The 17765-nt window shown below is 34.9% G+C and overlaps 1 protein-coding gene across 3 annotated transcripts; it reads right to left on the minus strand.

The window, feature by feature from the left end:
• Positions 1–4985: 4985 nt before the first annotated feature.
• On the minus strand, positions 4986–12580 carry LOC115984200 (SURP and G-patch domain-containing protein 1-like protein). Of its 3 annotated transcripts, none has more exons than XM_031107163.1 (9): positions 12433–12580; positions 10603–11045; positions 8432–8558; positions 8087–8193; positions 7465–7608; positions 6229–6378; positions 5880–6062; positions 5529–5707; positions 4986–5412 (listed from the first exon to the last, which is right to left on the minus strand). In XM_031107163.1, the coding sequence occupies exons 2-9, from the start codon at positions 11000–11002 to the stop codon at positions 5386–5388; spliced, it is 1317 nt and encodes a 438-aa protein (XP_030963023.1). In that variant the 5' UTR covers positions 11003–11045; positions 12433–12580; the 3' UTR covers positions 4986–5385. The 3 variants fall into 3 exon arrangements, with proteins under 3 accessions (XP_030963023.1, XP_030963024.1, XP_030963025.1); XM_031107164.1 differs by having other exon boundaries at positions 10603–11061; XM_031107165.1 differs by having other exon boundaries at positions 10603–11108.
• Between the last annotated feature and the right edge of the window lie 5185 nt (positions 12581–17765).

The following is a 17765-nucleotide window of genomic DNA, read 5'->3' on the forward strand; positions in this document are numbered from 1 at the left end:
TTTCTTCTTCTTTTTTTGTTTTAGAAGAAATCAGATCCAAATCTAATGGCTTAAGTTTTGGGTCAATTGGTATCTCTAACTACAGCCAAAGACTTAATATGCTATCTGAAATCTGAATCTTATTAGGGATGGATTGGAGTCGAATCTATGACGTAGCCAATTATTTTTTAGTAGCCATTCCAAATTCCTCAGCCAAAATAATAAACAAATAAATGCAAAAGGACTGGCTATTCTATATGCAAATATGCTGTTGCTTATGAATTGACCAAGTTCTGTCTCCCAAGATAGAAAAATATTCTACAACAAAAAAGAGTGTCTGCGAATTTTTTTTTTTTTTTTTCTCATCTGTTTCACAAAAGGAATTTATGTTTCTCAATAAATGCACATACATGATGATGAGTTATTATCAACTACTTGCAACCTTTTTTTTTTCTTTTTTACTCACGGGATATATCCTATAAGAGATCCACAGCCGTTTCATCATCTTCTTCTTTTTTTTACTTTTTATGATATGTTGTCTTTTTTGATAGATGCCAGAAGCTGTTCTGAATTCTGATTATCAAGTTTGTTGTATTCTTAATTCTTTGCCAAAAAAAATCCAAGTTTCAGAGATATGCTTTTTTTTTTTCCTGGCCACAACTTGAGCTTGATTTGATGATATTATGCATTTTTTGATATATATATATATATATAAATCAAAAAATCAAATACTCTTTTTTTTTAGAATCAACAACAAATACTCTTAAGATATCCGTTAACAAAATTCATTATTTATTTCTGACAAACTTCAAATTCATTTTACCTTCTTTTTTTTTATATACAAAATAAAAATTTTACTTTAACTTAATCTAAGTATATATGTGTGTAAAACTCTCCTTCTGAAGACTTAAACTCCGACCCTTGCCCTCCACACTCTACAAGCACTTATACTTGTAAAGTGACTTTCAAATTTATTTTATCTTGTTAACTCTCAAACTCATTCATGAATATGATTAGAATAAGATTCCATAGAGTCAAAATGAATTTTTGATGAGTTGAGTTAAATTAAGACTCAATTAAGATGTAAATGAATTTAATTGAATTGAATTGAGTTTAATCTAATTGTCAATAACCACATACATAGAGAGCATCTCAAAATAAAGAATTAAATATGAGAGAGAGAGAGAGAGGACAAAAGGCCTCCAAGGAGCTATGGTTGTTTGTGTGGAAGGAAACACAGACACGTGAAAGTACCTTTGCTACTGTTGTTTGCTCAAAGCTAGTTTAGATTTTATGCCTTAGATGGCTATGAGACTGAAAATGCATTAAAATATAATTTTGGCTAAGAAAGAGAAAGAAGGGAATGCCTAGAATCGAATGATGTCGAATATTGAGGCATATGTACCAGTACCAAGATTCCTGTCATGTCCAAATATATGACAATGATAAGGATTCACTAGTTGGATCCCACCACTTCTGCTTTACTTCCAGAATTGGAAACCCCAATAGGATGCTGAGAAAACATTTCGATTTTTGTCATTTTTTTTTTAGTTTTAACACTATCCTCTAGGCTCTAGATCTATTGAAACTATTCGGTACAATGTATTGTAGTCTCCACTCATAGGAGTCATACCTAACTTATTATACTCTCCAATCGTATCAAATTCGAACCAAGTGTATAAACAATGTTCGAATTCAAACTCGTAAAAAATTTCCAAAATTTTGGGCTTAGCAAAGCTCAACTTCATTATCAAAAACAAATTCAAGCTTAATATCAAGTCCTTGAGCTTAAGCTTAAACATAATCCATATTTCTTAAGAATGTGGTACATAGAACACGTGCATGGAAAAAGAGAGAGAAAGAGTCTACACAATTATCAATCACTTTTAAAATTGCATGTCTCTTGCTTATATTTTTTAAACTTCAAATAATTAGAGATTTTAAGAAAAACTTGGATGGCAGTTAATTCAAGAAATTATAAAAAGAAAAAAAGAAGAAGAAATTTCAAGGAAGAAGAGGCTGTTTAGTTCATCAATTCTCATCACTCAATTCTCAGTTTCCATAACTCAATTCTCAAAAATGGTAGGACCCATCTCAATTCTAAAAAAAAAGTTTGTTTGACAAGCTATAACTCAGTTTCCAATTTTTTGTTTCCATCACTCAATTCTCTGATTTTTGAGTTATAAGTTATGGAAACTGAAAACACCTTTTGGCTGTTTTCAGTTTCATAACTCATAACTCAATGGCATTTTTTTAATTAAACACACATAAGGGACCCACTCAGCCGCACCTTTTGACCAACTGACTTTTTTTTTTTCTTCTTCTTTCTCACTAGTTCGGTCTTCACTGGGTTTTTTTTTTTTTTTCTTCTTCTTCTTCTTTCACTGGTTCGGTCTTCACTGGGTTTCTTTTTTTTTTTTTTTTTTTTTTTTTTTCCCTTCTTCTCACTGGGTTCGGTTCTTCTTCACTGGGTTTCTTTTTTTTTTTTTTTTTTCCTTTCTTCTTCACTGGGTTCGGTCTTCTTCACTGGGTTTTTTTTTTTTCCCCTTTCTTCTTCACTAGGTTCGGTCTTCTTCACTGGGTTTTTTTTTTTTGTTTTTTTTTTTTTTTTCACTGGGTTCGGGTTTCTGGGTACTGGAAAAAAAAAAGAAAAAAATGTTCTGCGGGTAACAAAACAAAAGTGCTCTGACACAGTAACAGTTGTGGGGTCCACGAATAGTGTGAAAAATATTGAGTGATAGAAATTGGGTGATGAAGGCAAACGGATGTGAAAAATTGAGTGATGAGTGATGAGTAATGAGTTATGAGTGATGATTGATGAGTGATGGAAATTGAGTGACGGAAATTGAGTGATCAAATTTTGTTGGCCAAACAGGCTCTTAGCTTCAGTAGATGAAGACTGTGAAGTGTGAACGGCTTGAAACAAATGAGATGAGATTACAGAAAGGGGCTTCAAGCAAATAAGGAGAGAGAGAGAGAGGTATGTTCTTTGAGAGGAAGAAACTAAACTAAGACTGAAAGAGAGAAGACACAAGGTTTCTTAAAGAAGATTAGTGTGTAGACTAAGATGTTTGAGAGTGAAGAGTCGGTGAAACAAAATGTAAGGGTGGCAGTTAGGGTGAGCGGTCCCAAGTGGGACACATGTATTATCTGTAAGTCTATTTTTTCATGCACATATCAAGCTTATTTCCAAGCTTAGAAACAAGCCTAAGCTTGGCTTGTTTTGCATCAAGCCCTATGTTCACAAGTCTGTTTGTGGACAACTTTTTTATTATTTTTGGGCTCAACATGTTTAATAAACAAGTCTAAAGTAAAGTTCAAATTTGATTTATTTATAAATAAACAAACATTAACAAGCTTTTTACATTTGGTTATCTTAGACACCCTTTCGTGAGATGCTTGTTGGACCAATTCATGAGCCTTGCTTATGGTCCTCAAAAGTAGACAAATAAATTGTATTATTATATTTTTCACACACAATAGACCTATTGTGCCAGTGCCACCAAGTACCATATTTGTTTGGCATTGACAACAAAAGCTTTTTCCAAAGATGAAAGTGAGGACCCTTGCCAAATTGAATACTGGACCTCAACCTTTCAATCAGATACAACTATTGAAGAAATTGACTCGACAGTTCAACAACACTTACCTGGTCAGCTTTTTTCCATTCGTGTCCTTTTTCTTTTTTTTCTCTTTCTGATATCATAAAGAAACCAAAGTTACATACCCCTATTGTGCAATATCATTACAAGATCAGAATATATTCATAGAACTTTTGGGAGCCAGAGATGCTAGTGAGATGCTAGTGATCTAGCTTCCAGTCTCTACAGATCTTTGATGGTCCTTCACTATTGATGACATTTGTCATGGCACCACCTTTCTTTACTTTCCAACTGTCTTCCATATCTCTGCTTCTACAACGAAGCAGAACGTCATAAAGAGACCAGTTATTTTCTTTCAAGATGCCAAGAAACACTTTTGAATTTTGATGCTTTATTTTGCCATTAGTGCGAGTCTCAATTAGTGTACAAGTGTATTTACCTAAAGTTTACAAAATTATAATTGTACCTAAAAATATGAAAAATTATAAAGTATTCTCAAAATACGGAGAAATTGTGCTCCCTCCTTTCATATTCATGATAGAACCTATAATAAATGTGAAAAGAGAGAGCATCATTCTCGGTGCTTATGGCCTGTTTGAATTGAGGGAAAGTAGAGTAAAATAAATTTAGTCCAAAATTAGTCCATTTTGAGTCAACTCTACTTTACTCTCCTCCACTCCCCTTCCTCTCTCAATCCAAATGAATTCTAAATGTGAGAAGAAAATGCATCATTTTTCTGTGATCCGGATGTAACTAAGAATTACTCTAAAAATAGAGGTTATAGTTAAAAAAACAGTACAAATAACTAAGCTAACAAACTAACCCAAAAAATAAAAGGCTAATCTAAAAGCTAAGAGTCAAGTATAATATGAAGCTTTTTCTTTTTCTTTTTGAAATAATATAAATAGAAGACATAAAAGACGAGGTAGGAATTACTGGGAAGACAAAACTTACAGCACTATCACTTACAAAATGGCCTAACCTTTGTAAGTATAATATGAAACTTGAAACTTATAATAGTTCAGGTGTTTATTAAATAGATATCTTAAGGGATTCAAAATAAAAATATCTATTTTTATTATACTTTTAAAAATTCATGACTATGGAAAGAGAGGAATGTGCCGGTAACAAGAAAAAGAATTACACGTTTTAGAATCCTTTCAAAAAATTGACCTATCAAATTAATAAGAGAAAATTCAAGGTTGAAACAGTTACTAGAAGTAGAACTGCGAAGAAAAACTTGATTTAGTTAATGTATTTACTCTGACTAAGTTAAATGATTTCCATACTTAAAACCCACTAAAAGTTTGTTGATAAGGAAGATCACTATGATCAAAGATCAAACAGCTCGAAAGCCAGGTTGCACAGCCAAGAGACCTTTTGCTACCCGATGTTATGTTAAAACAATATCAAATTATCAAGCACCAGTTACATTTAACTTTCCATTATTCCACAACATTGTTGTTCCAACAAATTATGTCAAAACAAGTTTGTAAAGGTTACTTCTTTGAACACACGTCAAGGCCTATGCCCATATCATTCATTAAAAAAAGAGTCAACTGAAGTGTGAAACTGTGAATAGGAACACTACTATACTCCAAAAGGAAGAATTTGAAAAGAAAGGGTATAGACTACAATCCATCAAACACTGAAATTCACAATTCACAAAAAGTAAAATCCACTCCATATGACCTGCCACATGAAACCAAATCCATTTTTTGCTTCTCGAATGTATTTTAAGCATTTAACTTCAAATTATTTCTTTAAGACAATCTTGACATGTAGGCTTCCATAGTATAGTTGCTCAATAGTATGCTTTCCGAGGATTGTTCTGAAAGAAGAGAACAAAAAGGCAACACATAAGAACCCATTTGTAAATATAACCATAGGAGATCTATTTAATAAACACATTCAACGCTAGGATTAAAAAAAAATTCAAGGTAATACCAGAGGGTTAGGCCTGTAACGATAACCAAGCATCATCCGCTTCTTGTACTGCTCATATATATCATCCTCAGGAGTCACATCCCCAGGATTGTGAGCACCCACCCCCAAGTTGTCTATCTTGACATTACCTGCCATGATTGGATCTGCAATACCACTTTTGGAGCTCCCCAGTCCTTCACCTGAAATTCACATAAAGGCAACTAAGTTTCTCACCAAATACACAGCATCTTGGAAAAAAAATTTTGGATCGTGAATCAGATTTTAAGACATGTATGTGTTTATTTGTCTCTATGTGAAAATGTCCTCTACATGTGGTGTGTGTGTGATAGAGAGAGAGAGAGAGAGAGGCACCTTCTTTCCAACCCATTTTAGACAAAAGTCTATGCCCCACATTATCAGCCTGGATTTTTGCTCTTTCTGCAGCCTCTTTGGCAGCTTTCTGTGCAGCTGCATCATTACAAGCAGCCAAGAATTTCTCAAGCTCTTCTTGTGGGATGTAATCACCCATGTGATGCCCTTTTTTAGAAGCAGCCGCTGTGACCAAAAATTGGAAAGGGGACAAAGATGTTCATGGTGAGCACAAAAAAAAAAAACACACACACACACACACGGGAAGCCCAAAGTTGCAGATAAAAATAGTTGGTCAATGAAGGCTCAAATAAAAACGCCTTCCAAGGAAACCAAAGAAAATTTCTCTTACCGAGCAAATCAGGACCTTGAAGAGAAGCTGGTGGTGGCATTTCATCTTTTGATTGTTTAGGTTGTTTAAATTTCTCTTCCTGTGCAGCCTTCTTCATGTAAAACTCCATCATTGCTATGGGATCTGCACTTGTCGGTGCACTAGCTTCACCTACAAACAAAAAAACATGCAATCATAAACACATGTATATCAAACAAGTATTCAATACCAATCAATCAAGAGCACTTATACTTCATAATCTGGGAGGCATCCAAACATAACATGATAATAAACAAGCAAAATACCAAGTATAAATCTGCAAGGTACTGCCGACACACATGATATCCTGTTTAAAAATTTGAGTGAAGCATTCTAACACATTCCAAAACACTCAGATAAAATCTTCACTCTCAACGGAACACCAAAAAATATGCTCCTCGTCCATTATAACAAAGTTCTTACCAGTGTATTAAAAACAAAACTAGGGATTATCCTCCAATATTTCATAAAATAATCTGGTTCTATTAGTCCTTTTTTCATTTTTGAAAATCACCATTGAATTCTTCTGAAACAGAAAACATATCTTAGGCTTTTCCAAGAAGTAATGGAACAAGTCACTTACTCCATTTTCAATGGGAACTGTGGGAAGTCTTTCAGAATCCAGTCATAGGGTATGTGCAAGAGAGAATAAACACAAGAGATCCTTTGAGAAAACAATAACCCTATGTTTGGATAGAGGGACATGAGGGGGGGAGGAGTGGAGAGGAGAGGGGAGGGGAGGTGGCTCTCCCTCCGTTCCAAACATACTGTAAGGAAAAGATGGAATGGTCATCACGATGACCTTGTAGGGCTCCTCTTTGGTTGAATCAATTAAGAATCATTATGGCCAATCACACTCATACTGTGAAAATATATATACCTTTTGAGCCTATAATACCCATTGCTGCACCTTCAGTTTTTCCAAATCCCCACTCTTGAAGCTAAATATAGGATATCTATGTTCTCCTATTAAAAATATTTCTAGGATATTTTCTTATGCAAGTATTCTTTGTAATAAGGTATCCTTTGATCAAAGTAAAAACAAATTCATGCCAACTGCAACTAAGAATGAGATCAGTAGCTAAAATCAGCCATATATAGAAGAGCTTGACCCTAATTAAGCACGGCACCAACTGAAAATGTTGGAAGAAAAACTGAGAGTAGAAGTTGAATGCATTTCCCATGAAAAGCCAAGAGGAAATATTTATATATCATTACCATATCTTCCTGCTGATGCTGTTTGAACTCTTGGATCCTCAGTGGCTGCATATAAAGCGGAGGCAGGGGTTTGATAGTTCGAATGCTGATGAGAAGACCTTTGAGAACCACTGTTGGATTTAGAAGCTGAAGTACTTGTACCACCTACACACTCAAGCACCAAAATTACAACTTAGGCTGGAAGGCAGTAAAAATAATAATGATGTTATAACAACACTAAATTATAAATAAATATTGAGGAAGGAATGTGGCAATACCATGACAAGTAGACAAACAAATAAATAAATGATTCTTCCCTTAGGATCATAACCCATAAGTCTATAGAAAACCAAATAAAAAGTGCATATGAAATCTAGATACCAGGAATTGTACTGATGGACCACCACTACTACTTTGATTGTACAACGTGCAGAAGGCCCAAAAACATACAAGTCAATAAATTTTTGTTTTAGCAAAATCTCCAAGACTCAAAACCCATGTATTACTAAATTTATTTCAAGCTATCTATGCTAGCAATTTCTTCAAATCTCCTGATTTTAATCATCAAATCCAAATGCAACCTAGCTGAAAATTCCATACCCAAGAACCACCAAAACCATTTTGTCAAGATTCAACTACTAACCACTGTGAGATGATTGGGATTCGCTTGTCTGTGAAAGAGCCTTTTCCTCTTCAGCAAGCTGATATTCATAATATTTGTAATCTGCGCAACTTTCATCAAATAGAAATCTGCAGAAGAATATATAACACCACGCATTAGAAATTTCTTAATGTATCTGTGGGGAGGGAGCATTGCCAACACCAAAAAGTTGAAAATCAAATAACCCCCTGTATAAATGACAAAATTATATAATATGACCTAATAGAAATGGGAAAACAGCCATGCAAAGGACCTCAACAGAGACAACAGAGAGCATAAACTAATAAATAACCCATAATAAGCTTCAATTGTCATTAAGGAACTCACTTAAAAGGGGTATCTCCAGGATTCTTTTGACGTGTAACATGCTCAAATTGCCTTCCATGTTTAGCCACAAAACTTGCTAATTTGTCAGCAACTTTCTTCACTGTAGGATCACTTGGAGAAGGTGGTGCTGCATATCACTTATAAACTGATTAATACCGAGAGCATGAACAAGGTTATGCAAATTACTCTTGTAGCAGGCTTGCCACATATTCCAAATCTTTCATTGAACATCTCTTTCCACCAATGTTGATAGGTATTTAAGGTATAAGCTGCAGTCATGAGACAAGAAATATTCAAGAATGTTTTGTCCTCTTCATCCATACCACTTCAAGAGTAGAGACATACACCCATATCAATTCCTCGATAAAAGTGTACCCAATGAAAAGGATGAAGCTTATTTACAAGAATAACTACAAATGTAAAAGACCAAAGGATCAAAAAATTTTGAAAAGGCCATGCACAAGACCTACAATTTTGAAGATGGTTAACCAAAAAGAGAAAAGAAACTACTTTGATTGGCAGAGGAAAGGGAAGGAGTAAACTTTAGTTTGCCTCTACCTAAAACATTTCCTAGGAATTCAAAAGAGCATGAAGAGAATCAAATATGAGTTCTACATATTATAATCCCAGGCCCACTCCAAAACAAATTAGTTACAACTAGGACATACAAACACCTCAGCAACAAACCCTACTTATTCTTCCTCCAATTTCCCCTACTTTACCCCTCCCCCACCCCCAAAAAAAGTTATAAAAATACAAACAAAATCTATTCTCTTCCATTTCCCTACTTTCACTCTTTCTAAAATTTTGTAAGGTGGCCACTGCTTATCAAACTTTACAATAATAACTATAAATGTAAAAGGATGAAGCTCATTTACAAGAATAACTATAAATAAAGGATCAAACAGTTTTGAAAAGGCTATGCACAAGACCTACAATTTTGAAGATGGTTAACCAAAAATAGAAAAGAAACTACTTCGATTGGCAGAGGAAAGGGAAGGAGCAAACTCTAGTTAGCCTCTACCTAAAACATTTCCTCGGAGTTCAAAAGAGCATGAAGAGAATCAAATATGAGTTCTACATATTACCATCCCAGGCCCACTCCAAAACAAATTATGTACAACTAGGACATACAAACACCTCAGCAATAAACCCTACTCATTCTTCCTCTAACTTCCCCTACTTTACCCCTCCTCCACCCCCAAAAAAAGTCATAAAAATACAAACAAAATCAATTCTCTTCAATTTCCCTACTTTCACTCTTTCTAAAATTTTTAAGGTGGCCACTGCGTTTCAGACTTTAACTTCATCAAGAACCATGAATGGACCATAAAGTGCCTTAAAATTGGTAAACAACGCAAAATGAACCTTCTACTGGAGAGGAGTACCAACTTCAGACGAAAATACAATGTAATCACAGAAGTTGAGAAATGACAACCAAAAAGTAAAAAGAAAATGGTACTGAGAATGCTTTTCCATCCGTCATAGCTTTATATCATATGACAAATGGAAAAATCAAGATGCACTGTTAACATCATGAAAAAGATGGCCACTTGAAAGTTTAGGAAAAAAAGTAAGTTCCATAACAAAGCCAACAACTTATCAAAACAAATAACAAACTAATAAAAGGGAAAGAGAAAGAAAAAATAAGATAGATTCACATGGCAGCTACTTAGACAAATTCAATACTTAAAAATTAAGACTGTAGAAATATTGAAGTTAATAGCCAACAACTTATCAAAACAAATAACAAACTAATAAAAGGGAAAGAGAAAGAAAAAATAAGATAGATTCACATGGCAGCTACTTAGACAAATTCAATACTTAAAAATTAAGACTGTAGAAATATTGAAGTTAGATTTAAAAAAAAAAAAAAAAAAAAAAGAAGAAGAAGAAGAAGAAGAAAGAAAAAATGAATTTAGCAGATGGATCTATTTTGTACTCATGCTATGGAATGATACAGAAAAGATTTCCACATCCCTTCATAAAATGAAGTTTAAAAAACATGTGCAATTCTAGAACTATAAAAAAGGCTATTGAAACAAAAAACTAACAAATAGTGGCAATATTTTCCTAATTCTGTTCCTCAGTAAATCAAAATACCAAAAGATCTGCAGACCTTCTATAGCAACCTAACAAAATAAAATAATTATTATGTATTCAGTAATTACCAACATCCACTTGTCTTGATGAATGTTCGGAAGCATCTGAGTGATCTAACTTTAGTCGTTTCGTTGGTGCATCGGCTGAAACTTTACCAGCATCTGTTTCATCTTCATCCTCATCTGCCAGCTTAACAGGAGGCGCCACAATCTTTGACTTTTGTTTCAAGCTGAAAGCAAGCTTTCCACCTGAAGAAGCTTGGGGTTTCTTCTGTGTATCATTGGTCTTATCCACACTTGTTCTACTAATGGTAGAATTAGCCGTCAATGACCCTGATTTAATTTTGATCGGCTTAGACTCCTCTAGTTTGGCACTCTTCTCCTTTTCCTTCTCTTGTTGAAGCTGTTTGAACCTCTCCATGAATGAACCATCATTAACAAAGAGACTAGGAGGTACTCCTTTGTCCATTGGCAAAGAACCAAGTATGCCTAGGATGTGTACAGCAGGTAAACTGTTCGACAAACAAGCTTCCAAGGTATTTAGAAAATGAACTGGAACTTTAGCTCCAGTCTTTCTAATTTGTGAACGTGAAACAGTTCTTAATCAACTAATGATAGCATACGCCAATAGGAAAAATAAATAAATAATTCAAATGAAAAGGTGCAATGTATGGTTAACCAACAATAGAAATCAATCACCCACAAACACCAAAATCACAACATTGAGAGCAGTGGAGTGCATTTATTTTTTCTTTTTTCTTTTTTAAATGCAAGATTTAAATTAACAATCCAAAAAATTCAACAAAAAAAAAAAAAATAGTTGCATGTTATATGTGAAAGTTGAAAGCAATAAAAAGGTTCTGATAGCCTATGTACTAAGAAATTTTCCATAAAATACAAATCATAACTAGTTAACTACAATAAAATTGTCTCATATAACCTATAAAGAAGAAACAAAACCAACTTCCAAGTTACAAACTACCATAATATAATACTCAGATTGAAGCTGACTCATGCATAGCAACTGTAAAAAAGGGGAAAAGAGATGGCGATTACAATGCACATTATGTACTACTCCCTTTCCTTCTACTGCCATCTAAGGCCCACAATAAGCAGATTGCATAAAGCCAAGAGCCTTGTAGATGTAGCTCAACTGACACATCCTGGTATTTCCAAAAGAGATGTCCAGGGTTCAAATTCCCTCACCCCCAACTAATGAATACTCAGATGGCATAAAAACGCAGTTCTAATACTGTCCAACTTATCCAAAACTAATGCCCAAGCAATACAGGGAAAATTGCACATTATGCACCATTGCAAAACCTTTAGAATTCAAATTCAGGTTGCTGGAGATAAACCCCATATTCCATTTATCCAAAACTATATATTTCCTATTCTGTATAATTTTAGCTCTAAATATAGAACAAATATCTCCAACATCTCAAAAAAAAATCCCTAAATCTAGGTAAAAGAAAAGCTTTTACTTTCATTCAAAAATACACCATTCAATCGTATTAAAATTTAATCTTTTTATGCTTCAAATTTGTTTGAATACCCTAAACAACAAAACTTTCATACAATTTCTGCTGCACCAGATTCGGCTGAATAGAATTCCAAGCACTTCAATCATTCAAACACAAACCCTGTCGACCCCAAAAACCCAATAACAACTCGTCATATTTAGCAATACCCAATCACTAACCACAAACACTGATTAATTTCATTACTTTTTCATAACCCAATATTCAAAATCCCTGAAAAGCTTGTAATCAATAAAAGTACATGCAAATCGAAGCCCAAAATCCAAACCCTAAGAAACACAAATACCTCCAATGAAAACCAAATCAAAGTGCCACAACAAACACAAAAACGAAACGATTTCGATCAAAATTGACTTACTTTAATCCGACGTTGTTCGCGTTGAAAATCGATTCGATCTCAGATCGCTAATCGATCGGATTCAATTTGCGAAAATTTTCTCGTTTGCCCTAATTTCGGATTTTGGGAATGGAATTTTTTTTAGAAGCTAGAGGACGATAAAGCACGACTGGCTTTTTTATAGGGTCCGTAAAAGCGCGGTGTAGATTCACGGTTTTATATTTATATATGCCTTTTTTGACGGTTATAAATATTTAAAGTAAATTATCCTTATAAAAAAAATTATAAAAAAAAAAAGCTTTCTTTTTATTTTTTTCAAATTAAAGAAATCTTCCGGGCCTGGCGCTTTCAGAGGTTGTGCTGTTCTTTCCTGCCTCAATTCAGGTTCTATCCCAGCTAGTCTTAATCATACTCATATCACCCTTATCCCCAAAATAAAAAATCCCGAAAGTGTTTCTGATTTTAGGCCTATATCTTTATGTAACATTTTGTATAAGTTAATTTCTAAGGTGTTGGCTAACCGTTTGAAAACTCTGTTGCCATATGTTGTATCAAAATCCCAGAGTGCCTTTCAATCCGATAAGGCTATCTCGGATAATATTTTGGTAGCTTTTGAAACATTACATTATATGAAGATCAAAAAAACGGGGAAGGAGGGGTTTATGGCTATGAAATTGGATATGAGTAAGGCTTACGATAGGGTTGAGTAGATTTTTTTGGAGAAGTTGATGCGAAAGTTGGGTTTCCATGAGAGATGGGTTGATATGGTTATGGCTACAATCAAATTCGTGTCTTACTCTTTTTTGATCAATGGGTTCCCTCGAGGTTTCATTAAGCCTACTAGGGGGATTCGTCAAGGCGACCCCCTATCCCCTTATCTTTTCTTGTTGTGCTCGGAAGGATTAAATGGGTTGCTCAATAAAGCCGTGGCTAGGGGTGATTTAAGGGGCTTCTCGCTTTGTAAGAATGGCCCACAAATCTCACACTTATTCTTTGCCGATGATAGCTTGATTTTTTGTCGGGCAAGGATGGGTGATGTGCAAGCAATTCAAGTGGCGTTATCCCTATATGAGAGAGCATCCGGGCAAAAAATAAATGGCTCAAAAACAAATCTTTTTTTTGGTAAATCTGTCCTTGAGAGCACCAAACTAGATTTGATGAACTACCTAGGTGTGCCAGAGATTAAGGAGTATGAAAAGTACCTAGGATTGCCGGCTATGGTGGGTAGAAAGAAAAAGGAGAGTTTTATCTATATAAAGGAGAGGATTTGGGGGAAACTTCAAGGGTGGAAGGAGAAACTTTTGTCACAAGCCGGTAGGGAGGTGTTATTGAAAGCTATTGTGCAAGCAATTCCATCTTTTGCTATGAGTTGTTTTCTTTTACCGGTGAACCTTTGCCATGAGATTGAGGTTATGATAAAAAAAAATTTTTGGGGTCAACGTGGAGAGAGAAGAAAGATTCATTGGAAATATTGGGAGTCTTTGTGTATGCCAAAAAATGAAGGCGGAATGGGTTTCAAGGAGCTTAGGAAATTCAACGACGCCATGTTAGCTAAACAAGTTTGGCGGCTGGTTCATGACAAAAAATCTCTCTTTTATTGGGTTTTTAAGGCAAAGTTTTTCCCTTCGGGTGATATTTTTTCAGCCCATGTCAAAACGGGGTCATATGCATGGTGGAGTATCCTTGAGGCACGCTACATAATTGTTGAAGGTGCTAGATATAGAGTGGGGAATGGCCAATCTGTCCGGATTTATAATGATTGTTGGCTGCCTGGTGATGGGTCAGGCAAAGTGATCTCTCCCCCCTCTTTGTTACCTGCTGATGCGAGAGTTTCAGACATTATTGATGTTGATTCGGGTTGGTGGAATGTGTATCTGTTGGAACGAGCTTTTCTGCCATTTGAGGTACAAAAAATAAAATCCATCCCTCTTTGTCTCATCCCACAAGAAGACATTTTGATTTGGCCAAAAACTAAGGATGGCCAGTATTCGGTGAAGCTTGGGTACCAACTGGTGTGTGCCAAGGAACTCTCTAGTTCAGCGTCAGGATCATCAAATGAGGTGAACCGGAGGTTGTGGTCTGGTTTATGGAGAATGAAGGTGCCCAGCAAAGTCAAGACTTTTGCTTGGCGAGCTTGCTCGGAGTCCCTTCCCACGATGGTGAATTTGGCTAGGCAAAGGGTGGTTCTTTCAAGCAGCTGCACGGGGTGTAACAGGGGGCCTGAGACAGTGTTTCATGCTCTATGGGGGTGTGAGAAGGTGAAGGCGACATGGGGTACTAACTTTGATGAGTTGCGGAGTGCAACGAATCAAAATTTATTTTTTGTTGATCTTTTCAGGTTGGAGCTGCAGAATCCACGTGGAGCTGAAGGTTTCATCATGATCTGTTGGTCTATCTGGAATCGGCGTAACAAAATCCGAGTCAATGAGGTTGCTGTTCCCCTTGAGAAGATTCCGGAGTTGGCACAGAAGCAGCTGACGGATTTTCAGCAACTGTGTGCAAAACCAGAAACAAAAATGGTGGCGCGGAAAGTCATCTGGAAGCCTCCTGATGCAGCACTGCTGAAAGCTAATTTCGACGGAGCGGTCTTCGACGATCTGGGAGCTGCCGGAATTGGTGTGGTGGTGCGTAATTCTCTGGGTGAGGTCTTGGCGGCACTGTCTGAAATAATTCCTCTGCCTTCATCCATCGTTGCTCTGGAAACTATGGTAGCAAGGCGGGCTGCTCTGTTTGTCCGTGAGTTTGGTTTCAGTGGTGTTATTTTTGAAGGGGATTCGGAAGAGTCTATTTCAGCTATTAAGAAGAAAAATTTTCAGCATCCAGTTGTGGGTCATTTAGTTCAAGACATTATGTCTTCAGTCAGTATGTTCCCATACTATTCTTTCTCTCATACGCGTCGGCATGGCAATGTTTTAGCACATGCGTTGGCTAGACGAGCGAGATTGTCTTTTCCTACTGTAGTTTGGATGAATTCCGTTCCTGCGGATATTTATCGTTTTTTTGTATCTGACATTCCAGTAATAAAATAATTTTTTTCGGCCTGGTCAAAAAAAAAAAAAAAAAAAAAAAAAAAGAAGAAGAAGTCTAGTGAATGAGTGATACAATATATCTTTTATAATTTTTTGATATACATTGAGGTAGTATATTTTGATTAGTGTATAATAAAATTTGTGTTAATAATGAACCCATGGAAAATAATAAATCTTCTATATCACAATACTATTTAAGGGGTTTCTCATGTTGTTTATACTCTATACTACTATTTAAGGGGTTTTTTCGACTTGAGATCCTCATTGTTTTTGTTCAAAAATACCCTTACACATCTATGTTTAAGTAGAAACAAAACTAAAAGACAATTCGGTAAAAATACAATTCTAACTTCCACTAAAACATTGCCTAAAAAATAGGGTCACTCTCTTGTTAATTTTCAAATTGCTTTATCCACTTATAAATTATATATAAAAAACAAAGACTGACTTTTTTTTGCTATAAAATAGGACCACTAAACCCAAAAAAAACCTTATCGCACGCCCAAAGCGCATGTGATGAGGCTCGTAAAGATTTAGTGTAAATTATCCTTAAAAAAGTAACAAAAAATAAAGCACTTTAAGTGTATTGCATTTTTTTCTTTTTTCTTTCTTTTTTTCTGCAAATTAAAGAAGTCTAATGAATGAGTGATACAATACATTTTTATAATTTTTTGATATATATTGAGGTAGTATATTTTGATTAGTGTATAATAAAATTTGTGTTAATAGTGAACCCAAGGAAAATAATAAATCTTTGATTTCAATTTATCACATTTCATTAATATATATATATATATATATATATGTATGTATGTATATATATACACACACACAATTTATCCCATTAGTAAGTTATGAACATTTTTTAATGTCTTTTTTATTTCAAAATCATCATTTATTACAAATGTGACTAATTAGTTAAAAATTACATTAATAATTACCTTGCTGATTATAAAAAATAATAATAATAGTCATTGTGTATTTTCCTCTTTTAAAATAGTTGGCTAGCATTTTATTATAGTTTTCTTCAATTCAAAAGGTAAAAGGTTTTGATTTTACACTCTCTCTTGGAAAACCAAGCTCAAGTTGAGGAGGAAGTATACCCTCGTATTGGTATATAAGTCCTCACCCTCACAGTTGAGTGGGACCCACCAACTATGAGAGAGAGATGACTCATATACCCATAACAGGGTATATTTTTCCCAAGTTGAGACATGTCAAATTAAGAAGGTTTTTAAGCTCATTATCGAGAACCATCAACAATGAAACCACCACCCCTTCATCATAGACCACCATCAATCCACCCCCGAAGTAGAAACACCTTCAACCACCACACAAAAACATATACAACCACTGATAACTATCAATCGACTCTCTTAAGACCCTCACACTAGTGAACTTACTGTCCTTGTTCATGTGTGTTAATGTTACTTGTCAAGTTTGCTAATGCTAAATGCCACCTCATGTGCAAAAACTCATGTTTTACAACACTCTCATGCCTCATCGCAACCAAAACCCTATAATGCTCCACAAGGAACTCTTTCGAGGCCGCTAAGGTTAATGTGGGTCAATTGGAGAGTGGATTTCTTTTTCTAGGTTGACGCAGGTTTAATAGGGAAATCAGATTAGTGTAATCTGGATTTTGTGTCTTGAATTGTAAATGTGTAATGAATAAAGAAATAAGGAACATATAATATTAATAATAATGAAATAGAGATGAGTAGAAAGGCTAATGTAGGTTTACATGAATGGTGGATTAATTAAAATAGAATAAGTGGAGTTTGTAGGTTAGATTTAACAAAAACCCTATTAAGCTTGATGATCTTATTGGATGAAAAATATTTTTAGTGGAGAGAAGCTAAATATTTGTGATAAAGCCCTCTTCCTAAAAATTAAAAAAATTAAAAAAACCATATAAATAAAGCTATAGGTAATCAAGAATTCTTTGTCTTTGGCTTTGGCTTTTTTTGGCTTGATTGCCTTGCCTGACCTTAGCTTGAATTCTTTTGTCACACATTGGAAAGATAACTTTCCTCTTTCTATCTTATAAGGGATGAACCAATGAGAAAGAGTACCACTAGTTTGGTAACGATAAACTAATGAGAAAGAGTACCATTAGTTTGGTTACCAAACTAGTGGTACTCTTTCTCATTGGTTTATCCCTTATAAGGTAGAAAGAGAAAAGTTATCTTTCCAATGTGGGACAAGCAAAAATTGCCTAAGGAGTACATGAGTTTCCTTGAAACAACCAAACTAATGGTACTCTATCTCTATTGATCATCCCTTATATTAAAAATAAAATAAAATTGAGGACTAACCCAAAAA

Source organism: Quercus lobata, chromosome 4, assembly GCF_001633185.2.
Source record: "Quercus lobata isolate SW786 chromosome 4, ValleyOak3.0 Primary Assembly, whole genome shotgun sequence".
Classification (NCBI taxonomy): Eukaryota; Viridiplantae; Streptophyta; class Magnoliopsida; order Fagales; family Fagaceae; genus Quercus; species Quercus lobata.

Excerpts from the sequence above, each read along its gene's own strand:
- LOC115984200 (XM_031107163.1), bottom strand. The coding sequence starts at position 11,002 with ATGGACAAAGGAGTACCTCCTAGTCTCTTTGTTAATGATGGTTCATTC. Across the intron at positions 6,379-7,464 it reads AGCATCAGCAGGAAGATATG|GTGAAGCTAGTGCACCGACA; the intron begins GTAATGATATAT and ends TTTTGTTTGTAG. Across the intron at positions 6,063-6,228 it reads TCAAGGTCCTGATTTGCTCG|CGGCTGCTTCTAAAAAAGGG; the intron begins GTAAGAGAAATT and ends TTTTGGTCACAG.